Source organism: Haliotis rufescens, unplaced genomic scaffold (assembly GCF_023055435.1).
Source record: "Haliotis rufescens isolate VD_foot unplaced genomic scaffold, xgHalRufe1.0.p SCAF_7, whole genome shotgun sequence".
Lineage (NCBI taxonomy): Eukaryota > Metazoa > Mollusca > Gastropoda > Lepetellida > Haliotidae > Haliotis > Haliotis rufescens.
In genome coordinates, this window is record NW_025964361.1 from 6,387,470 (window position 1) to 6,413,736 (window position 26,267).

The window sequence follows — 26,267 nt, forward strand, 5'->3', positions numbered from 1 at the left end:
ATATTATCCATCTCGTAAAACATTACTTTAATTTATATATAATATGACAAATCATACCGCTTTGTTAATGCTGTAAACTGCCTCTCATGTGTTCTTTGGTGGAATTAGATTTGTTCTCTTTTTACTCCGTTATGCTGCTTTTTAAAAAAAAATCTTGTTTTTTTTTGTAATGTATCATTATGTATAATTAGTCTCCGGTCTCGCGAATACCGGCTGACTCATTATCATCTTCCTTGCTTAAAACTGGTTTTCTTCTGCCGTGATTTTTTTTCTTCTTTTTTTTCATCAAGACACACTACATCATGTTGTACAGCGTTATTCGTCATCTCGGTGGTCGACAGCGGCATAACGGCAGAAAATTCCTTTCTCCATGTTAATGAATTCAAATTACTATTTTATCAATTATGGACGCCAGCCCAAAGACCGCGTACGGCTTGTGCTACGCTGTGCAATTTACCCCCCTCCGCGCGCCGCCTCCCCAAGGCAATGATACGGTGGGGCGTGGTTGCAGAGGGCGGAACAGCCAGGATTAATCAAACTTGCTTAACACACCGGTCACGTGACCATGCAGCAATGATACTGTTGTTGCGCCGTACAGTACACCCATATCAAGTGGGGACAAATTAAACTATTCCCTCGTGACATAATTTGTCGCTGTCACGTGATACTGGGTCGAGCGCGTGGCGGCGATGGGCGCGTCATGAAGACAGGCGGAATCCACTTGGTATCCAACGTCAGTGGCAGGAGGGGAGGGTGGAGGGGGAATTAATTGGGGGGCATGAATTCATGAGCGACGCTGGGTCCGATCTGTTTTCACACTCACATCTGTGCATTATTTTACCCGCGGGACGTCATTTCTTAATATTTGACAATTTAAGAATTAAGCGATTTATTAACCATTACTGATTGTTTTTACTGGTAAGCGTGTCACCTCCCCTAAAATCTGTGTAGTGTTTCCATTCATGCGTATACTATGATAACATTTGAACAATGTTCAAATCAAGAAGCAGTTTTTTACAGGAAACGTAACTACCTAGACCATAGTTGAACACAATAGACAATGTCGTAGATCTTTCACACTGTGACATTTTAGTGGCGGTAGCAGTAATTGTTAAACAAGCACATAAGAAGTAGTAGTAGTAGTAGTAGTAGTAGTAGTAGTAGTAGTAGTGTAGTAGTAGTAGTAGTATAGTTGAAGTAGTGTAGTAGTAGTAGTAGTGGTAGTAGTAGTAGTGGTAGTAGTAGTAGTGGTAGTAGTAGTAGTGGTTCTGGCAGTAGTAGTAGTAGTAGTAGTAGTAGTAGTAATAGTAGTAGCAGAGTAGTAGTAGTAGTAGTAGTAGTAGTAGTAATGGCAGCAGCTTAATAACATACACATTAAAATATGCTCTTTATATAATTAGTTTTAAAAGTATGCGATTAATTATATTTATGTTGCTAATATGTGATTGGTTAAGTTACTGTTGCAAATATTCCCCAAAAGTACAGTTTTGTGGTCTTACCGTTGCTTGTACTTCCAGAGATATGTCAGGAGAACCTTTAACACTGGCCTAATGGTTCGAGAAAGCTATTCCATTAACAATATAAGATGTCGTGTCCATTGGAAGCTCTATCTTTTTCAAATGACCAGAAAAATATATACAATCTAAGTAGTAGTAGTAGCTAAAACATCAGCACTAGTAGGAGTAGGAGTAGGAGTAGGAGTAGGAGTAGTAGTAGTAGTAGTAGTAGTAGTAGTAGTGGTGGTGGTGGTAGTGGCAGTAGCAGCAGCAGGATAAGTAGTAAAAGCTGTAGTAGTAGAAGTAGTAGTAGTAGTGGTAGATGAAGAAGTCGTAGTAGCAGTAGTAGTTGTTGTTGTAACGCAGTCGGCTGTTGTGGAGACTGCTCTGTTCAGCTAGTGTCGGGATACAAGACGTAACCTTGTTAGCTTCCCCTAAACATCCTAATCGGGTTAGAACGTTACAGACTCGAATTTAACTACGTTTGTGAAACAACTCGCTCTAATTCGATAACAACCATGTCACGAACACATTCAGCCACTACCGTCCAACACAACCTCTAATCCAGCTTCTAAACTAATTAATTATAGTCTAATTTACGTTGTGTTAGGTTATTTCATGAATAGGAGGCTGAAATAGCGACACACTAGAGTCCCTGGAAGCACTTAAAGCAGTGGGTATTTCTTCCATTCAAATCCAAAATCAAAGTGATTCTTATACTTAATCTCAGAAAAAGAAATTGCGCTTCCTTGATGCATATTTACGACTAAGATGAGAGACCTAAATACACGCATTAAGCCTATTAGCATGGAAATGGCATTTTTTTTTTATGAAACTACAATTTCTCATACCGTTGCAATGTTACAAGGACAGATAACTCTGTAATCCCTTTCTGATTTAACTGGTTGTGACAACAGCTGAACTTTGCAATCAATGGACAATAGCGTCAGAAAATTTTCGCGGACGTTTTAAACTATAGTCGATAGTGTTACATTTGTTTAACCAATATATGCCTTTCAGGCACAACAAGATGTAGATTGAATTAACAGATTATTAATAATACATCCTAAAAGAAATCAATGTTGAAAATAATATACGTAGACGTTCAGTTCGGCAATTTAATATTTGAACATATGATTAATGCAGGTTTATTAACACGATTAGATACTGGGGAAGAATACAATTGAAACAATTGCTTGTGGGTATGCCCTCAAATTACCATCACCTGTCAGACAAGAATAGAGAGACAAAGACAACGCCAATATAACATACTAGACTATCAAGTGGAGGTGTTCACTGTTTCGCGAACACCCGGTGTTCACACTGTACAAGAATTCACGATCGTAGATTCAGGAATAGGTTGGTTCCGTCTTCTATGGATTTTCCTGTGACTTGCTACGAACATGAAATTAATTATTCTCGTGAACGGCATCATTAGTACAAGTAAATTTAGGGAAGGATGTAGATAGGGATAATTTATCTCGAATGATTCGTGATAACGGTAATGCCTATAAAACAACGACGGATGTTATAATCGATTGATATCGTGTTCTTGTTTCCGCACCCGTGTATTTCTTTTTGATTTTCCCAAACCGGGAAGGTGAGCTACGGGCCACGCGACACATGACAAGGTCAGCTAGCTATGATACAGTGTATGGCTCACTGTCCCGGCAGCTATCAAAGTGTGATCACGTAGAGATCTCGACCAACCAATTAGCGATATTGCCCATTACGAGAGCTGGCCTCCGCGAGCGTGCGCGCGTGAGACAGTCGCCACGTGACCACAAGTAGCTGCGCTGGAGATGTGGCGCGGAACTAATCGCTGTAAAATGGCCATTTTGTGATAATGTCGGGCTGAAGATGCGCGGCGCGATAGCACGGTGTTTTCACACATTGGAAGTGGCTTCGATCATGCGTCGGGATGGTGACAATTGTGATTAATCTGGACTAAACGTTTGGGGAACAGAAGGCTTGCAATCCCAATCTAGTAATTACAGTCCCGGATACATTAGCGGAATTAGTTGATCTTTTTGCGGGGTGACATTAAAGAGAGACTAGAGCCAGGGTGCACGGCGTCATAGCTACCTGTCACGGGTTATGCGCACTCGCAGCTGGGCTGGGACACCCGATCGAAACAGGGGTGCGCGCGCAGATTCACTATCGCCATGAGACGAGCAACAAATTCCTATTAGCATATAAGCAATTTTATACATAGTGGTTTAAAAAAAGGAAATAAGTTTGGGATAAAATATTTACATAGTTAAAACAATGCGATTCTTTTTCTTATTCATTAGAATAACGGAGTGGTCGTATCGTACAGCTGGACTGCTGCGTGTACCGTTAAACAGTAAACCGTTATATTTCGGGACTAACGGATCGCTATTAGGGTCTATCAAATTTCCAAACACAACACTTAGTCCTGGCTTCCAGTTGTCTCCATAACTATCAGCGCTAATTACTGTAAAGTGTTGCCTTCCATTGTCTATTGCTAATCACTTATCAGCGCCAATTACTGTTGGCTTCCCTTGTTAAGTTTCCACCTTTTGTAATCTCATTACTTTGGTTGTTCTTACATGTTCATATATATGCTCTCTGACTCATAGCATCCATTCACCTGATGAAGGAGTAAGCATATACTCCGAAACGTTGTGTTCCTCATAATAAAGAAGTTGACATCCATAAATTCTGATCCTTTGTCACAACGTTGGCTTTACCTTGACTTGAGGTTTACTAATTATATAAGCAAGAACCGTACATTGGTTTTTTATTTCTAGTTTAAAGTTATTTTAATAATAATTCTTATAAATCGAACCGATTATACATTTAAATTAAGTACGATTTCTGTTTTTCCCCTCATCTTACAGGTCTTAGGACCTATTTCTAATGTTGGCAGAAATTCTGCAATTTGAACAAATATAAGGTATTCTAGCGTGTGAAAAAGTGCAAAATGTCCCCCCTTAACCAAAGATTTTCATCCTGAGTTTCGTTGTTAACAATTCGTGGTGATTAGGATGCTTGGTGCCTGCTTTGTTACAGTAAGTTGGGACATACGGGAGACATGGCCGAGGCGGCAGAGATGAGAAACGCTACACCCCACGTCCCTCCCTCTCCCCGTCCCCCTCTCACTCCTACCCCATATCTCGCAAATTGATCACCACCCTGGGGAAATCACGCTCTCGAGAAGGTGAAAAGTGCCCTATTTAACTATCTTTTAATCGTGCTCGGTTTACACACTTAATCGACAAATGAACTGATTAATTTTCACTGAGATGATATGGGGATTCAGGATGGACTGGGCAAAATCAGTCGTCCTTAACGGACGAAATCTGCCACGCTTATCGTTCCATAACTCCTTCCGCGAAGCGACAATACTCGAGCCCTGTGCAGAGACCAAATCGGTGGATCGGTATTTTCAATAGCCGGAAACACATGAGACTGAAAGGAATCCCCATGGGCCCCACCTTGCCTGTATCAACGATCTCGACTGCCTTGGGCTGTTTGTGATAGCATTTGTTAAAGAATTGTAACACTATGACAACACACAAAGACATCCGTCACACAGATAGCTTCTTACTTACATCACGTGTGTAAGTGACAGCATTTCCTTCCACGTGCATACACAAAGTGAGACATAAATGTAATAAATTTCTGTCAGTGACCTGTTATCAATTATTAATTATGATGACGATTAATGTATTTACTTTGTGTCTGTAACACAGTAAAGTCTTGACATAAATGATGTTTTCCATGATTTTTTTCAATTACGGAATTCAGAGAAATTAAGGTTTTTTTCTCAAATTCAAATTGAAATTTAACCTGTCTGGACACCCTCTACCATGTTTTACATGAAATCGGAACCAAATTCAAATGTGGTCAGTTTGATGTTAGATGTGAGGTAAATGCGATGTTTCTTATGGGTTATACACCATCCCTTATATGACGTCACATCGTGTCCTGTATGAAGGCTGTACACCACGAGGGGCTGTAAAATGTTTCATATTGGTTTATACAATGTTTCATATTGGTCTATACAATGTTTCATATTGGTCTATACAATGTTTCGTATTGGTCTATACAATGTTTCATATTGGTCTATACAATGTTTCATATTGGTCTATACAATGTTTCGTATTGGTCTATACAATGTTTCATATGATGTCTATACAATATATCAAACAGGTTCGATACAGTATGTCATATGAGTAACAATGTTTCAGATGAGGTATGCGCTGTTTCATAAGAGGGCAATGCAATGTATCACATGAGTTCCATATGAGTTTCATATGAGTATACGATGTCTCCTATGAGTATACGATGTTTCCTATGAGATCTATAGAATATGTTATATGAGCCCATACCATATATCATCGGAGGTCACGCCAAGTTTTATATGAGGTTATCATTTAACAGTACCAATGAGTTAGCATCTTCACATTCATCTAATCTCGTGCACTAACTTCGGCTATCACAACAAAGACATTATGACAGCTAGTTTCATTTATAAACAGGAATTTAAACTGCCGGGAAATTTAGTTACCCTTCCGAACGATGGCAGGATTCTGAAGATGAATTCTGCCAACGTCATGTTTGAAATTCCAACCAAGTTTTACGTCATGTAATAATGCTATAAATACTATACGTTAACTTGTAGGCAATAATGAATACACATGCGTATGCATTTGTTTACGTAATACATATGCACACACACACACATATATATATATATAAACACACACACACACATAAATATTTATACACATAAATGTGTGTGTGTGTGTGTGTGTGTGTGTGTGTGTGTGTGTGTGTGTGTGTGTGTGTCTCTGTGTGTGTGTGTGTGTGTCTCTGTGTGTGTGTTACGTAATATATGGAATAAATGAGCAAACAGTCACATTCAAAATATCTCCGCCCAGATTTTAAAAATAACGTCACAATAATACAAAATTACTACTGCTGTACATGTTTCGAGCATTTTAAACTATAGTTTTAGTTTTTTTATTTCTTTAATTACATATGATTAACTCCGCAAGTAAATCTACAGGGATAAACAAGGAGTATTATGAACCATTTGTCTAAATACACATCTCCATAAAATGAAGATTATCAAACTTTGTTGTCCATATTTGTGTAAGAAATTCCTTGCTGTATATAATAGCAATGATTGTTATTATTTTCATCATGATCCTCGTCATCATCCGAAACACCATGTTAGCAAGCATTCGTTTTATTAATGATGGAACAATAATAGTAAACCCACCAGTGATGCTTGTTCGCTGTGATTAGGGAGCAATGATGGCATTTTGCACATTCCGTTGTGAATAAATACACACTGATACAAATATTAATAACAGCAGTGGTTTTATGCTCACTGTTCTCTTTGGTCTATTAACTGTTAATGGTGTTTGAGACTCCCTGTAGTTAATAAACTGCCGGACAAAAGAGAGTATACACTTGAAAATTGGATTTGACCAAAATATCACGTTATCAAGAATTTGCTTGACTGAAAACAATCGCCGTAACACTGCAAACTTAAGGCCCAAAACACAACTATGATACCCGTATCTAATACCGCCATCAAATACCATTCCTTGTTTGTTTGTTTTTTAGCCACAATCAAACTTGGGTGTATGTTTTCCTTTGCCCGGCAGCTTACAAATGGAATCATGTCTTTAATCTGGTCAGCTATTGTTTAAAATGTAAGACGGTCTGGTTTTAGAGTAAGAGAGGACTAGTGCCAATATTATCAGTGTTCCAAATACCTGCCTGCCCGACCGTCCGAGACGGGTTGATTTCAACTCGGGCTGCCAGATTTTCAAATCCCCCTGCCCGACGGTCAGGTTATATTTCATATGTGAAAACATTCTAAATATTTCCCAATGATAAGCATTAAGTCACATGTAAAGATGAATGATAAAATGTAACCAAAAAGAAACCCCGTTAGCTTATCCTGAGAATCATATGATTATAGTGGGCAGGCAGGTTTTGGTCAGGGCTGGCAAGTATTTCAGCTAGCCAGTCCTGTGGTCTGGCTGAAATTTTGGGGAGTTTCATACCCTGATATTATGATTCTGTTCATTTAAAAATAACATTATTCCGTCTTGAAATTGAAACAGAGCTATATGTGACACTGGAGTTTAAAGATAGCGCATTGGAACAACGAATGATATAATGAATTTGTAACATATGGAGAGCGGACACTGTAGTGTTGAATTGTATTGCATGTTGTTTATGTACACGTACCCGGACATTGTATTGTATTTGATTTGGTGTGTTTGAATAGTTTACAGTATATTGTATTCGTTTTACATTAACATTGTATTGTATTTGATTTGGTGTACTTGAATAGTTTACAGTATATTGTATTCGGAGACATATGTATTTAGCGTTTGTATTATGATTGTATTGTTTTTCATATTGCAGCTGATGTTTTCGTAAACAAACTATTACACATTTTCAACTGAATTTTACATATTAGAATAACATGATTGAAAAAATTGCTTTTTGTAAAATGTGTGACACTGAATATAGGTGTTTATTCCACAACCTAATGTTTCTATCGGCGTAAAATACAGTAAACAATGTTTATAATGAACACGCTTATAACGAACTGACGGATATAACGAACTGGTTTTTTTTGGTCCCGTCCATTTGCTGTATATATGCTGTATATTTGCTTATAACGAACTACGGTTATAACGAACTAAATTTAGTGATCCCTTTGAGTTCGTTTTAACCGTAGTTTACTGTACCAGGAAAAGATGGTCGTCATAGGCATATATCCAAGTGGATGATTCTCACGTTCTACAAATTCAACACTATAATTCATGTACCACCTTCGTTACGATCTATTTCAAATTCAATTAATTCATGAACAATTTACACTACCAGACAAAAGAAAGTATTGAAGTCAAAAATTGAATTTGACCAAAATATTACAAATGTTGTAAAAACAATAATTACACTGAAAACAGTCGCCGAAACACTGAAAACTTAACTTCCAAAACAATGATACCCGTATCAAATACATCACCATCGAATAAAATTTCTTGTTTGTTTAAATTGTAGCCACCATCAAAGATTGGTGTATGTTTTCTCTTGCGGACCCGTTCGATAACAATGTTCCTGGTACGCTGCATCCTATATAAAAAAAACAGTTGATTTGTGATGACAAATACTTAATAAATCACCGTAATGTTAAACCTCATTATTTTTGTTAATTGTTCACCATAACAAAAGTATTCAAAGGGCAATAGATGACAATATTTATCGAAATTTCATACACTTTATCCCGTTTCCAAAGCTACAAGAATGCAGTCGTGTTATATTATGTTAATTCGGAGTACATTGTATTGATGACCGTTTGTCTTAATGAATATACATTTGTATAAAGCCATTACAAAACCGTCCCCCGTGTACCGTCCTGCCATCGTGCATCTATATATATATTCCCCTAGGCAGGCCCGGGTCCGCATACTATAGGTACATTGATTTTCTCCGGCCGTAGCGAGACGGAATAATCACATCACCAGGATTTCATAGCTTGTAATTTTACTCTAACGGGAACAGATGCCTTAAGATTCATATATGTATTTGCTGGACACATAAACGTCGGACTATCAGCGACCTGACAACACTATCTATTTGGTATCAGTGATTTTTTTAAGAAAGATTTTTGTCTATGCGTTACTATAGCTACCCATTTTTTAAAGCTATTAAACGTGAACATAGCTTCAAATGGACTTTGGACATGCAGTGAATGTTCTGATATTTTGGCAATGTTGTTCCTCATTACTAGTTTTTTTAGACAATGTTGAAAGAGTGATCGCAGATTTACCACCATCACCCCCCTTCTCTCCAACCCCACCCCTCCTCCCCAGGTTAACCGCCCCACCCTGCTTGAATTGCACTCCGTCAGTCGTATTTTGTTCACACGTTGAATATATTTTGCGTATTTACAACGCTCAGTCTTCATTCCTGCTCTTTAAACAACGTTGAAATAGTGGTAGTAGTACCACCCCTCCCAGGATTAACCATCCCACCCCCTTAGTCGTAGTTTGGACAAATATTGAATATTATTAGTATTTGCACAGCGTCCATTCCTCGTTCCTATTTTTAGACAACGTTGAATGGAGGTCTTATATTTACTACCCTTTCTCCTCAACACCCCACCCCCCACTCCAACCCCCACCCTGCGTGAACCTCTTCCCTCACCCGTAGTGTGTAGTCATATTTAATACTATTTTTATTTTTACCACTTTATTCTTTAAACAAATGTCTTAGGTTCCCACCCACTTCTCCCCACCCCCACTGTTTACGAACCTCACCCCTCACCACCCCCCAGCCGCCACCCTGGAGCCAGACCTGCCAGCGTGAAGGATGCTTGACAAGAACAAGGTGAGAGTTGATGCCAAAAGCCACCGTAGCGTCGACTTAGCGCCGTATCGGCCGCGAGCTGACAACGTCGGCGTCGTGAGTTTTTGGCAGTCCGCGTCTCATGAAGAAGCTAAAGGTCGCACACCGCTCTCTGAGGCCAAACATTGAATATTTCATTAGCTAGTAATTATTTCTGTTTTCTCGGTGTATATAGAAGCGGGATGAGGACTTGGATTCACAGCATCTCTAACGTGCGGTAGAACAAGGTGTCTCCTTGTTTCTCATGCCTGGTGATGTTCCTTGTTTCGCCAGTTTACCTTACCAGGACAATGTTACTCAATCAAGTATTCCAGTATTTAAAATAGTCAAGATATGTTTAAAGTGGTAACGTGTACTGGTTTCACATATAACGTGAGTGAGTTGGGTTTTACGCCGCTTTTAACAGTATTCCAGTTATATCGCGGCGTGTCAGCTTAATGTGGGAGGAAAGCCCGAAGTCATGCAGGTCTCAGACGTTTACCACTTCGGTGAAACCCACGAGCACGGGTATGGTGCTGACAAACCTAGAAACATAATCGGGGCGAACCGGGATTCGAACCCACAATCATAGGTTTCTGGCGTGCCCAAGGGACGCACCTCTGCACAGCGAATCGCGGCGGCTTAGACGACTGGGCCACCCGTGCCCCCCTGACATACAACGAAGAAGTGTATGCAAGCATAATAACAAATATACATATGGTTAAAAGGAAGAAATATATACTAATATATTGTTGTTTGGATGAAAATTGACACGCGTGTATTTCTGATGATATAAAATGGTGTTCCACGCAACGAAGAAGTGTATACAATCATTAGTATGAACTATTCTTAGACGAATAACGGTCTTGTTGGAACAGCTGTAATTCAGGATTGTTTCGATGAAAATAGATATAATATAGAACATGTGTTATTGGTAAAAATAATATTAAACGGTGTTACACACAACGAAGAAGAGTATACCCATATTATTATGAAATATACCTAATGTTATATATTGCTTGGGTTGGTAAACGTAATGGAAAAACAACTATATTCAATTCGGGGTTGTTTGGATGAAAACTGAAGTAATTAAGAAAATGTGATTTATGCTGATATATGAAATTATGTTACACACAACGAAGGAGTTTATACAGGCATTCATTTCAAATATATTTTGTTGGTATTGTAAGTAAGTCTCAGTTCGTGGTTATTTAGCAGAAAAATTATAAATGTAAATTTATCATTGTGTCAGCACTGACCAGTTGGAACGAATAGAACACAAATATTTATATTAAATAATTATTGTTGAGGTAAGTTGACTACAGATATTGTTAAAGATGTACTGTAACTGAGGATACAGATTAACAACAAACAAAAGGAAAGCATATACACATGTATAGTTATATTTACCATAACGTTAATTTACAGTTATATTTACCATAACGTTAGTTTACAGTTATATTTACCATAACGTTAGTTTACAGTTATATTTACCATAACGTTAGTTTACAGTTATATTTACCATAACGTTAGTTTACAGTTATATTTACCACAACGTTTGTTTACAAATAAATTAACCATAACGCTAGTTTACTTTTATATTTACCTTACGTTAGTTTACAGTTATATTTACCATCACGTTAGTTTACAGTTATATTTACCATAACATTAGTGAACTACACGTGAAATTTCAATGCTTGGAAAAGGTGGTTACGTCTAGTTGTAATGTACTGTTGACTATCGGCAAATGATTAAATGATAACGGAATATGCATTATATGAATAAATATACACATACCATATGGCTAAATAGAAAATGTTACAGAAATGTACAGCATACATGCAGTTATTAGGACAAACGTCGGATATCAATTTTGTTAATAATGTTTATGATAAATACCGTGAGATCATCATTTCGACTTGGCAAATATTAAGGAAATTTAATTTATTGAGTAAAATCGACATAGATTTCGTTGGTAATCGGCCAATATGTAACATTTATGAAGAACAATTATATATACTATCATATTTGCAAATGGTATGTATTAGAATTCTATATTGAACTGAGTGATTGGCACAGTATTACTATTCTATTCGTTCTTCGGAGCATAACATTGTATATTAAAAAATAACTACACGTATTCTAATAGATGCGGTATCTGGATGACGAGTAAGACGCAATATGCTTATGTAATTGATTGATTGGTCTCATATTTGCGGAAATATGCATTTGTGAATACGCCGTTTGACGTCTCCATGTTCGAATGTATTAATAAATCTCAATACTGGTCTGCACATATCTCAACACTGCGTTTCGATATCAACCCACCTCCTGCGTCCGTTCCATGTGTGCTACATTTTAACTGCATTTTCAATGCACTGATAAAAGTCAAATTGTCATTGTTGTTTCTGACAAAAGTAAAAAATAAGATTATCAAAAAAATAAATTGACGTTTCCCAGACTTTAACAAAGTTCATGGCCGCGGCTATAACGTTAAAATTCTAGTACTTCAAACTCTCCGATCAATAGCCATGACCAAAATTTCGTTTCAAATCTAATACTAAGAAACGAAGCTGACAAATTTGCATCAAATTTGCCAAACCTCAAAAGAAATGATTATGTTAATTTGATCATAAGTTTACAATAATTCATGAAAAAATGCGGTTCCGTTTCAGACATAGTTACTATAACCTAGAACGTAGAATGAGTTTACGCAAAACAAATCCACGTTTTACCTAGAACATAATACTCAGCTTCATAGTGTAAATGGTCCAGGCCGAGTAGAACAGCGCATTATGACATGCATGTGAGGCTTGGACTCTCCAAGTCACTCCGTTATGCAGTAATTCCTACAATATTCCCCCACAGTTTGACATAAATGGATCGCATCTCTATACTCATATCCCCGACAGGGCATTAATCACAAATGTACTTCTTGACATGAAAATAAATTTACTCAATTTGGGGACGATTGAAGTATATGCAACGTGTGCCCTAGTTAGAGGCTTTCCGCGATCTAATTCAATCAGGGAGGAGAATGATCGGAATGACTTAACCGAAAGAATACAGAAGTGACGTGAAGAAAATATACCATCTGCATAAGTTGTGAGGACATGTTTCATTGAAATTATTAACATTATGTTTATCCTAGCCGTCTCTATACTAATTTATATATTTCATTGTTCACTATTCATTTCTGAAATATTCTAAAATTATCTGATATATGAACCAAAACTTACATTACGGCAATATTTATTTGCGGAACTGTTGAGTAACACTGTATAAAAGGTTTGTAAGTAAATTGTTATTTAAAAAATGGATGTAAAAAATAAAACATTAAAAGAAATACGAATATCAACTATAATGTTTTTTAAAGACGTAACTTTGCAACGATTAAAAATGTTTCGTTCAATCATGTTATTAACAGATGAGTATCAAATATAAATAAAACGCACAAATACAAATTATGTTCAGTTTTTAAGTTATTGATATTAAAAAATATATATGAAACTTATATTACTGTTTTCAATAGCTTCACCAATGTTTACTTGAAAGATTATTTTCACTTGTACGAATCTGTGAAGTAAACATCATAGGAGCGCATATTTAAACTGGAATTAGTTTTCACCACACCAGGATCTAATTCCCATAAACTTCAGTAAAAAAAACAAATAAAAAATAATTTCATTATTCAATTAAATATTTAACTTTGTTTCGATTTCTGAAAAAGTCTGTGCCAATATTTAAAACATTTTCAAAGTCCAAATTCCGATAGTCCGGCCTTAGTTCCTTATAATGTCTGCTAACATATTCCTTATTATTTATATTTACGATATGATTATTAAATTGATTATGTTCCTTTTTTCTTATTGAGTTAGAATAAACAATGTAATTTAGGCCAATATCAGACGGGAATAATTAGATTATTGTCAACACTCATACAAAAATAAGCCTTCAAAACGTTATGTGCTAAATTTTGTTAAATTAGTCAACGGTTTAGACCTTGTTCTCGTTCCTGTGTAATTCACACCGAAGATTTATATTCTGTGTATTTAAATCAGACAATTTCAACCTAGGAACAACGCGGTAAATAAAATTATCAATAATAAACACTTAAATGCGTCTGCGCATCGCAACAGCTCGATACCAAGCCGAGTCAGTCATCTGATTTATTCGCGGAGACTTCAACCTTGATCAACGTAGTAGGGCATTCTGCTTTGTCCAATACAGTATAATAAATACTGCTTGACGTTATATAGATTTATTCAATAATGTTTTCGACAATCTTTATGTTTATGGAAAACATAACTTCATTCAAAATAAAAGTACTGAGATAACCTGTTTTGGGTGAGATACTAGGGATGCTCGACTTGAGTTCTGTCCACGCGAGTCTCCCCATCTGCATTCCTTGGACGTCCCAGATATTTTTTTCATGTAATGCTTTACCTCGCTGAAATCCATTTTGGAGTGATATAAAATAACAACAGATGATAGTGTCTCTAATGTCTAACGAGACTGATAAGTCTTAATTTATTATTTGTAAAAAAATATTTTTATTTCGACACATATGTCTCTGATACTAAAACGTATATATGATAAAATAGATGCTGTAATAAACAACATGGCCTGGCCTGGTACACGACTGTTTACGATGTATTTTGGCACGTTTTTCTTTTATCTCAATGAAATAAAACAATCATATATAATTATTTCAAGTATATAGTAACACATAACATGTACATTGAAATTTCGGTTGGTCATTATTACTATTCGATTGTATTTTTATTTTTTACCTAAAATCCCACAATAAAATACATAATTTTAACATTTTGTAAATTTTCTAAGATATGTTTGCAGAAACAGAATTCAAAATACATGCTGAATTGAAAGAAGGAAATGTAAGAGCCCTTTACATCGACTGAGTCGAAAACAACGTAAATTTCCTTTTCTATATATATCACTGTAATAACCTGCCATATTATATAGTCACGGCTTGAGAAACCATTTGGAAACTTTATTCAAATTTGGGTATCCAAAAAGCTAGTATACGATGTGTGGTATCAATGTATAAAAAATAGTTATATGCTTATTACCAACAACAATGATTGTTTACATACCAAAAGAGTATCCAATATCTGAAGGACAAAACAAAAAGAAAATATTACATACAAAATAATTTTCAAGTAATAATAATTTTGAAAATATTTTAAAGAAGAATTTTTTTAAATCGCGCGTAGTAGGAGTATCTAAAATTTCAGATGGGATTTATCATTAAGGAAAAGGCGAATAGTTGGTTTTAAAAGGTAAAAATAATATTGGACTAGGTAACAAGGTATATAACACGACAGCAGTTGGAATGCAGCATTGTGAATTCTTTAAGAATTAGACATTGGCTATGGTTTATTACGATTTATGACTGTGTACATTTAAGGTCGTTCTATTCCAGTTCGGTCCCCGACTGGTCATCAAAATAGAAAATGTGTATAAATTGTCAATGATATTTCCATATATCGGAATAGTTACGGTAACGAAGCAAACTATATATGCAACTTAACGAATCTTTGACACCACCCATAGAGATGTGTAGTCTGTACCGATGAGAAGAAACTGTATGCGGTATTCCATAAACCCAAGTCAACATTTTTTAACAAAATACATTATTTTTAAATTTAATACAAATACCACTGAGAAATTCAAAATAGTAAATTGTGAGTTACCGAGGTAAACATGGATAAAATACACACATATATTTAAAAGAAAGTAATATTAATAATTACAATATACGTTTTTAATACCGAGGTAATTCTTCATAGTAATAGGAGGAATAGGATGCAATATGTCTCCGAAGCAATATTTCAATATTGATATCATATTGCGAGATATGTATTTCATATGAGATAGGACTTTGCACACACATGTCAGACGTTTGTACTTGAACAAATAAATAATGTTGAAGGAAAGGTATTGAAAATACGGTGAAAATAGATATGAGAAATGCATTTCGTGTGTATCACCATTTCGCGAACACCTGGTGTCATCAATATTTGATGACTATATCATGATCAGGTGTTTATTAATATTATGTAATAGTGATGATATGCGGTGTTCGAGAAACGGTGATTTCATACGTGAAAAAAACGTTGCCAGGATGTATATTATCAAACAATCTCTCAATCTCTCTCTCTCTCTCTCTCTCTCTCTCTCTCTCTCTCTCTCTCTCTCTCTCTCTCTCTCTCTCTCTCTCTCTCTCTCATACGAGTGTATTCTTGTGCGTGTTCTGTGGTGAGTTTGTTGTGAATGAAAAAGAAGTCGTCACTTGGTACAGAAAAAAAGATAGATACAAAGCTAAATAGATAAAACAATTGATTATCTAATCAATTGAATATCGTCACATATTGGAACGCACACACACAATAATAAATCGTCCAATCTTATAAGGATAACATCCGTTGTTTATTTCATATAACACTGAAGAAATTGTATATTTTCTCATTTGATGTGTATTCGGTCCTAGAAACCATCTCTTTTTCCAAAATAAAAACGAATACTATTTCAAAGCTGACTTAATGGAGGTATGACCTGGGTGTATGATAGTACGGATGGACATGAAAATGACACATGTCTAATACTAGCTGTGATTCTAAAGTCTCAAAGAATTTAAAGTTAACGAAGATATAAGCAGTCACCACATTATGAAAATAAACTATATTTCGCCAAAGAACAAATATCAATATCACCCGTCACTAATAAATCTAAAAAGTATATCAAGGAGTACGTCTGTTTATTGCCACTTATAACATGGACGCTAACAACGATATTTAGTACTGAATTAATGCAGACATATATTGCAAATGAATCCTTATAATTTGGCCTGAACATTTTGTAATGTTTGATATTTTTCTAAAATATTTGGTAGGAATTATTCGAAAGCCAATTCGGCATATACAATCGCAACATTGAGGCTCTTGATACTACACAAGTCTATTGAGCAAAAAAAATCCGCACTGCTTTATTCATTTAAGACACTAAAAATCCACATTAGTTTCTATGTAAGGACGGTATATTACGTCCAGAAATGACACATCGCCATTACCGGACCCTGTTTTTCGTTCTCTCGCCCACTTCACGGGCAGCACGTGCACGATGTGGTCGACAGATGGCCCCGCAAGCGGCGGTCAGCCAAGCGAGGTTGAGCGCCACGGACTTGGAGTTAAGTCCTTAATTAATTTTCTATTCTGTTTAATAATTACAGCTATTATGATATCAGTAAACCATAACAGTGTTTAGAGAACTTGTCTCCCACGAGCCTGGTGGATTAAATAGCGCTACACGTATGCAGATTAGAGAGAGGGCGAGAATGGACTATCTCACACAGATGGTCGCGTATTTTCTTCTTTCGCACAGCGCTGCCTACTGAAAATTAAACTACCCAGTTGTCTTTTCACAATTTGAATTGATATTACATGAGATTACATTGATTAACTTTCTTTACAAATTCGAAATAAGTGTTTATTCGTTAGTTAATGTAAGCAATGACGTGATTTGATGTAAATCGTTTGTAACATTGCTCAAGGAAACGAATTACCCTCAGTTCTAGAAATAGATGGTACTGCTGTAAAATACAAACACACATAAATATTTATAGAAGGATTCAATTATTATTTAAAACCCTAACTAATTTTTTTACACAATGAAAGTGTAAAGCCTGTATGTTTGTTAATATCCTCATTTGGGGGGATTCGTTCCGTTTATATCAACCGACAACAGGTCTTTAAGTAACAATGTTTCTGAATGTTTGAAACCTTTATGAAAAGAAAGCCATGATTCATATTCATTAATTTAGTAACTGAAGTTATAATATATAATTTGAAGTCTTCTTTCTCAATCTAACAAAATCCCAATTTGCTCATATTTCACGATAAAGAAAGAACAGTTTTGTTTAGACCGTGCTTCGGTTATGACCATGGACTACTTCAGCAATATCGGTGAGTTTCAAGGAGACAGCGGCTCTAGTGTACATTTGTCATATCAGTACGCAACCGAACTGACAAATAAATCGCATTTCACATACCGCGAGACACAATCGCTTCGTTACAGCACAACATTATACATTTATTCAAAAGTGTTAGGGATGAAACTTTTACAATTATCGATACATTTGTGGAAATATAATTTCGTTTAATCCGAGCCAAATATCACAGACGGACTATGAAAGATTTGTCTGTACTTTTATGACCTTGTATTCGTCTTACAATTATTTCAATATATTTTTTCTTACATATATTGCAGATTGAGAGCAACTTACTCGTATAAGCATTCAAGATTATTTTTGGTGCTATTCACGACCGTGCGTAATATGATAACGCATCGAAATTGTATTACAAACTATTTGTCATTCCAGATTTTTTATTGTACTTGTGACATATTCTGTGCATTCAGATAACAATGTTTTATATGTCAATTAACAATAGCGAAGATTAATGTTTTAATAACATAAAAGTGCACAGCAATTAAAAAAGGCGAGTTATAGTGGTCAGACAAAACATCTGATAGTGTAGATACTACTATTTTCATTTTTCGATATATAATTTTTATAAAAAGACTAATTTTAATTTGGACCGTACAGGAATTCACAGGAATTAAGAGTCGTCTCAGAAATTTAATATCTCTGAAAAGGCATCATATGACACGTTAAATATATAAAAATATATTCATATTCAGAATTAATACCCTAAAATTATGTCCTTTTTCGATACTGTAAAAAACAGGAATGAAAATCCGAATTGAAATCCTCGCGTGTGCTGCGACGGCTGTAGCAGGGTTAAACAAGCCCGCGTTCTCAAGACCTATATTTTATTTACCTAGTCTCTCTCGCCAACAACGCACTCGTTTCTCTGTAACTCACACCACTGACGAGTAAAAATATCCCAGATTGTAATTTAATTTTACCCCAATAACTGACGAATGCAATTATTCAATTTAACCGTGTAATTGAACAATGCTCCGTTTTCTTATTTGTTTATAGTACGTTTAGTTAAGTCAATGATAAACACGCGACGTGAACATTGTGCTTTTATGGTATAATAATGCTTACGGGTATGGAATTTACAAATCCAAACGATTATTTAATAAAAAATACCAAAAATATTAACAACTTACGCAGGCCTGTTCAAAATGTTTGATATGATAGAAAAATATATAAACCATTGTAGTTCAGTGTATTTTCATTTATAAAATATGTTCAAAAGGCTCAGTGGTGAAAAAACTGTTGATTATACTAATAGAGGAATTAGAGGAATACGCCGTTACACGTTCAATGATACGTACGATATGACGCATTTTACTACTGAAACAGATTCATCGTCAAAAGTAAACAATAGAAGCAATATAGAACAAACTAATTGTCAATTCATTTATTGAAAGTGGTAGAATATATGTCAATCACATACCCTGTGAAGGATTTCGTCATGTAAACAAGAAACGTTTATGGTGTTGATTTCTGTACTGGATCGCGACAGATAAAACTGTAATACCGAAGTACGAACTGTAATACCGAGGTACGAACTGTAATACCGAGGTACGAACTAATACCGAGGTACTAATATGTAAACTGGAACTCGCAGTTATTGCACCATGGCATTATATATCGGCGTGGTACTGATTGATATGATACAACACTGAAAGTGACATTATTCATAAATCGGAAAATATATGACGACCATCAATCTTATTGAAGGGAAGAATATTAAAATTTGAAGTTAACTTACAACATTTAGTTAGGAAATTAAACGGAAATTTTGTATTACTCACAATAAAAAAGATCATAATGCAATTGTAATTCACGAAAGTAGTACGTTAATATGCGATGAAGAATAATGCTGAATGTGTAGTACCTTTAGAGAAAAGCTACGTGGTGAGGTTATGTTTCTAATATCATAAACATGAAAGTTTTTACGAAGAGTTAACAGTAGTGTGACATTGATATTGAACGCGGGTGACGTAAATAAACGGAAATAACACTAATTCTGATAGATGCTTTGTAAATTGTTCCCAAATTATTGTATATCCTCATATTAGTCGCCCCCTCGACTGTCCCCCTCATTACCGCCCGCCGACCCACAGGTAAATCACGGGAGAAATATAACACTTAGCGTTACCCTTATTCAATAATACTCAAATCAAATTTCATTTAGTTTAAAGCACTCTTTTAGTCCGTTATGTGGTTATATTGTCTTATTTGATTGTCGACTTTCCTTCCTGTCCGCACCCACTACTATCAACTCTGCGTAATAAGATTCCGGCTTGTAAATTGAGGAAAATACGATAAAATGGATATGAGATAAGGATAGCGGGAAAATTAGCAATTGGATTATTGCGACAAAGCCAGAGAGCCCGGTGTTTTGTCACATATGCCGCTTACCGCCAACCGCCACCGACGCTAAATGCCGCAAATTGTTCACAATCGGAATATTTATCTAATTTTCTGACAATTTTCTTGTTTATATTAATTTTGTTCGGTAAATAAATAGAAAAATTTCGACCGCGGCGAAAATTATGCAAACTCTGTATCTCTACATTTGGTAATCCAATTTGGCCTCAATCAGTTGCACTAAGTAGACGACGGTAACCCAGTTAGGGCCACCTAAAACAATTTTCCTCGCCCAAATCTTATTTTCACCGGAATCGCTTTCTCAATATAAACTGAACAAGACGTTTTACTTACCAGAAGGAAAGACAGGCGGCTGAGGGTGCTCACGGGGACGGGGGACCATGGAACAGCTTCCTGACCCCCCAAGGCTCGGGTTGGTGACGGTGGGGAAGGTCCGCACCCCGTTGTAGCGGTACCCCTGCCCAGGGATCTGAGCGAAGGGGCCAGAGTCCCCATAGGAACACGGTATGTTACAGTTCTGGAGAGAAGCGTCCATTCCGGGTAGGCCACAGTTGGCAGCGTCAAAGCTTGGTTGGTTGAGGTACGGGTAGTCCATCTTGGAGAAAGGCTGACCACCAACTGGACACCAGCCCAGTGCTGACAATAATTATTAGGGAATATGAAATTTTTATGTAGAAGAATATTGTTGATTTCTCGTGTGTGTCAGGCGACTCCGAGTCCCGTTTCACAAGATTAAATTAGAAGTCGGCTGTCGGGCAAAAAGAATGCTCAGCTAAATTCTATCTGTCGGCTATCTAATTTGTGTACGTCTCGGATAAATGATCATCAAGTTTAGAAAGTGAGAAATTTACTAAGTACGGTGCGCTTATGTATGCGCGCCTAATTAAATTATAATGTGCTTCAGATATGAAATAGCCTTGGTAGCCGAGACTGCCTATTCGCGCAGAGTCGGTGACGTAGCGAAACGGGGCGACTTGAAACCGCCCACCGATTCCGTCTCCCCCTCCCCTCGTGCTGCCATACGCCGCACGCGGGCTGAGGGGATGGGACCGAAGTCAAGAAATGACAGAAAAAATGTTAATATGAAACAGAAGAGTGCATTCGTTCCGCTTACATTGTGCGGCAAGAAAGACAAAGAAACTGTTTGGCGAGGAGGCATGAGGACGGGCGTCGGGAGGGATGGGGATAACCCAGGCCCCCCTCCCGTTGCAAGCATGATGAAATGATAACAGCTTCTGATATGGTGATGATTGCTTGCATTCAAAGTCAAGAGGCCTTTCCAAGACCCATATGGGACTTTGCTCTCTAGCAGAACTCACAAGAGAACATCACATAATTAAGATAGTTTTTAATTCATCATAATTCATAGTCCTTGTAGCCAGCTATTTTTCTTTAATTATTTCAAGTCATGGAAAAGTTACGCTTCTTGTAGATTCGGAGAAGAGAGTTTAAATGTCATGTTGGAAAGTTGGATAAACTTTACATTTTAGCATTTTTACATTTAGTTTTGTTACTCTTTTAAATGAAGTAATCAAGAGGACGTTATATCAGGATAATAAAAATCTATAAAAAAAATAAGAAACAGTTTGAATCCACAAACTCTGAGAAAGAGATCGGGCATTGGAATCATATCATTTTAAACAACTTTGATATTAAAGTTATGCTTCTCATTTTAACTTAATCTTGAATTACATTTTAAAATTAACCTAATTCGTAATATTGATAAATTCTGAGTTATTTTCAATGAAAAGAATATACAGTGCATGTAAGTTGGATTAAAGATTAATACTCTAGCCTGTTGTTTTTTCTCTCATCTATGTCACATTATAAACACGTTAGACGAGCTCGACAATCGGACACAGTTTTAGACAAATACAAGAAAATTCTGAAATAACTTCATTTTGGTTTTTCATTTGGCATTACACGCGACAGACAAAAGTGTGTCACTTGTTCTCTGAGCCAGACATTATTCACACGTTTTTCGGAAAATATACAAGAAAAATTATTCAGAAGTTGCAGAATGACAAATGACCAACACTCATAGACGATTACAAAATATTAGCTCTCTTTATTCAATTGCTAGTTTTGAATATTTGGAATATAATTTTATTTTCACCTGTGTCTAATAAGAGGTTTGCCTACGAAATTCGCCAAGGTGTAGAAACCACAACAAAACGTGGAAACACATATCTCGCTTAAACGCTTCTTAATACCTGTACCAAAATTATCAATTTATAACACATTGCAAATGGTCCAAACTCATTTAACACAGACAGAGAAACATGTCCTAACAGTATTTGATATTTATGGAACCATTCTGCTCGTGCAAAACACAAACATTCTTGTGATGGTGATTGTACAATGCTATTTTTAGCATTACAAAATTGGAAATATCTCACACTAAAATCCCACAAGGTAAAACTTGCAGCCCATCTCTGATCATAATGCCTACCATCATATTGCTGCAATGTTGCCAAAGGCGGCCTAAAACCGTCTCACCTACTCACTCATATTGGTAAAACTAAAAGAATTAAAGTATTTCTGTCACCAATAGAATCACATTTAATAAATTATATCACACTAACATGTTGAAACAATGTTCTACTTGATTAACACGACAAAACATATGCATGCATCCTAATCCACACTGACATCACGAAGATGGTGTTTGAAATTTGTGTAGTTGTGAAATTGAGAAACTACATAAACAGGAAAAAATACCCTAAAACTAAAATGTACCCCAACCATATGTTTTAACCATTAAAACTCTACAAAAAAACATATGCATCCACACTTCACATTGCATTTATGAAATTTGATGTTTGAAATTAGTGAAAAGTGTGAAATTCAAATACACCATCTTAGGATGACATTATGCACGACAAAACCTAACATGTATCCCACTCATGTTTTATTCACGAATACTCGACAAAACATATGCATGCATCTGCCTCACATTGATATCATGAAAATTGATGTTTGAAATTAGTGAAAGAGTAAAATTCAAATACGCCATGTTAGCATGACATGCACAACAAAATCTAAAACGTATCATATGTTTTAACCATTCAAAACATATGCATGCACCCTTATCCTCACTGATATTATGAAAATTGATGTTTAAAATTTGGGAAAAGTGTGAAATTCAAACACTGCACATTAACGGGATATTATGTTGTAAACGGGAGGAACCTCGATCAACAGTGATTGTAGGAAGTTGGCTGATGGAACAGCTTTAAAACTACACTGAGATACGTCCACAATACATTAATAGTGTCGTTTGTTTGTCCTCCTGGATAAACGACGACTCATTACTATACCATAATCTTGTAGCAGGGAACAGGTCAGACAATTACATGAAAATAATAAAGTGGGGATTTTCAAATGATTAACAGAAGCGATAGAGAAATCAATTACAACGTTCATTGAGAGTAGTGTGTTGCAGCGACCATCTCGCCGGCTCTTTGCACAGGGCCATCTGGCGGTTGCTGCGCACATCTGAAGATGGAGATGGCGGGACTAGGGTGGGGTGCACCACGCGCCTGTGTGTTGGTGTGAGTGAGTGTATGTGTGTGTGTGTGTGTGTGTGTGCGCGCGCGCGTGTGTGTGTGTGTGTGTGTGTTATACGAGGGGGGGTACTGTTTTGGAGGTCAGATTGTGTCAAACATCTTTATAGAGAACTAGGCATGTTCAACACTCCAGGGAGAAACCTAGGACAACCTTCTCATGACTTAAATTGCTTTCATTTTAAGAGGAGTTTTTGGTTGGCCCTTCATCATGGGTATAAAAGTTTCTGCTTCTTTTCTTTTATGTTGCTGTTTATGTTAGAGGGACGCGATAAGAACCATGTGGAGTGATACTTATACATATAGAGAATTAAGGCCATCAGTTATTTACGATGATGTGAATCTCATGCAACCCTTTCATGTCTTAGAATTGTGTAAATATTGCGGTTGCGATACTGGCTGACTGTATCACCAGCGTTTCAAAACTTAGTTTGGAACTGAGACGAGAACCAGATAGTTCTCATAAACTGACGAGCAAACGAAAGTATACCCTTAAAATTTGGATTTGACCACACACTCGCAATCATTACTAGACTGAAATTGTCGCTGAAACATTGCAAACGTTTGGTCCAAAACACACCTATGATACCCGCATCAAATACATCATAATCGTGTAACCATTTCTTGTTTTTTTCATTAGCGACCGTCACATGGTGTATACTTTCTTTTGTCCGGCAGTTTAGTTAGACCTATAGAGAACTAAACGATAGAGCGAACGGATGACAACCCTATCATTTATTAATATAATTGTTGCCGTATTGGTTTGCTATTCACTGTATCGCTAGATGCTCATACACGACATTAAGGTATTTGAAAACAGTACGTGATGGAGGTCAGTCTGACCAGACAGACGTGACTTATGACAGATATATAGAAGAAAATGCATATATCTAGAGTATATACATGACGGTGAGACGAAGAGGCGAGATTTATCTAAGCAATAGTGGGACAATATCACGATAGGACGCAACCCAAATAGGTTTCATACACTATAAAAGTTTGGAAGCGAACCCGTACTTCTAATCAATTGGTAAACGCTTATGAGCCCTGTGAGTGAGTGAGTGAGTTGGGTTTAACGCCGCTTTTAACAGTATTCAAGTTATATCACGGCGTGTCAGCTTAATGTGAGAGGAAAGCCCGAAGTCATGCAGGTCTCAGACGTTTACCACTTCGGCGAAACCGACGAGCACGGGTATGGTGCTGACAAACCTAGAAACATAATCGGGGCGAATCGGGATTCGAACCCACAATCATAGGTTTCTGGCGTGCCCAAGGGACGCAACTCAGCACAGCACGGCGCCTTAGACGACTGGGCCACCCGTGCCCCCTGAACCCTCTGGGCTTTTCAGGATAGATAGATGGAAACTTGTGCATAAAACCATTGACTGAGATAGAGAGAAACACTAGAGAAACACGCTATGTTTTCTGAAATCAGAGAGCCTTGAAGGAGAAACGTTTATGCTTGACTTTAAAGACAGCGATGATTGCAAGGGTTAGGATAGGACTCATATTTGGTATAATAACGATAATAATAAATTATGTTGGTGAGTTAGGGAAAACTTAAGCCGTATGACACATTACCGTTCCGGTCAACGTATGAATTCATTTGCATTCTCAGCTCCCTGGGGATTCTACATTTTGTATATATGAGTAATTTGGTAGAAGTTTATTCAGTGTTTAGCAGTATTACAACAATACCAAGACGCATGATTCCAAGAATGGGTTTGAAACCAGTGTATCGACGTTGTGTATCGGACCTGGTCTTTGGCGCGCGGAGCTAACGGTTTCACCCGTGGGCTTCTCAAACCTAAATCGGCCGATATATGTAAATATTTCGCCACATGTCTGAGATTTTGGCAAGGTGACAGTAAACACTAATCCACTTGTTTCAATCCAAATGCGACTGACCGTGGTGTAGTGAATAGTGCGTCTGCCCGGAAGGTCGGTAGTTCAATCCCCTAACCGCGTCATACCACATTCATAAGAAATCACTGCTAAAAGCAGAGTCCATTGTACGATTCCGACTATATCATATACATGTGTTTATGAATCACAATCAAGTGGTGATTATACTTGGTGTCCGCGAAAAGGTGAGCACATCCTGTCACAATAGTCGTTAAAAGATGGAACTTGTTGTTACCTTGCCTAGCGCTTGGCATTACGGTGATAAACAAGGACTGGTCGGCTTGGAGTCAGTATACTGTGTCTGAGTGGGGGATTCATGTTTTACTATCTCAGTGAATCTGGACTAATACAAGCAGTCAAACATACGCGAGCACGCAAACGCACACGCAAACGCACAGGTCGCTATGTGAGTAAAATAATCTTTTACCCAATTTCACTCACCTCACCTCACCTCACCTCTGGGACATGAACACACCTTGAAACATTATATACAGTAAACTACGGTTATAACGAACACGCTTA

General features: G+C 36.8%; 1 protein-coding gene across 5 annotated transcripts in view; it reads right to left on the reverse strand.

Moving 5' to 3' along the window:
- Positions 1 to 21,099, reverse strand: part of LOC124149608 (paired mesoderm homeobox protein 2A-like) — a 34,523-nt gene extending 13,424 nt beyond the window's left edge. For 3 of the 5 annotated variants that reach the window (XM_046521308.2, XM_046521307.2, XM_046521306.2), the window contains exon 1: positions 20,608 to 21,099. In XM_046521308.2, the coding sequence (XP_046377264.1) occupies positions 20,608 to 20,869 (262 nt within the window). In that variant the 5' untranslated portion in view covers positions 20,870 to 21,099. Of the gene's footprint in view, positions 1 to 15,001; positions 15,020 to 20,607 lie in introns of all 5 variants that reach the window. The other 2 variants (XM_046521305.2, XM_046521303.2) reach the window with 1 other exon arrangement.
- Between the last annotated feature and the right edge of the window lie 5,168 nt (positions 21,100 to 26,267).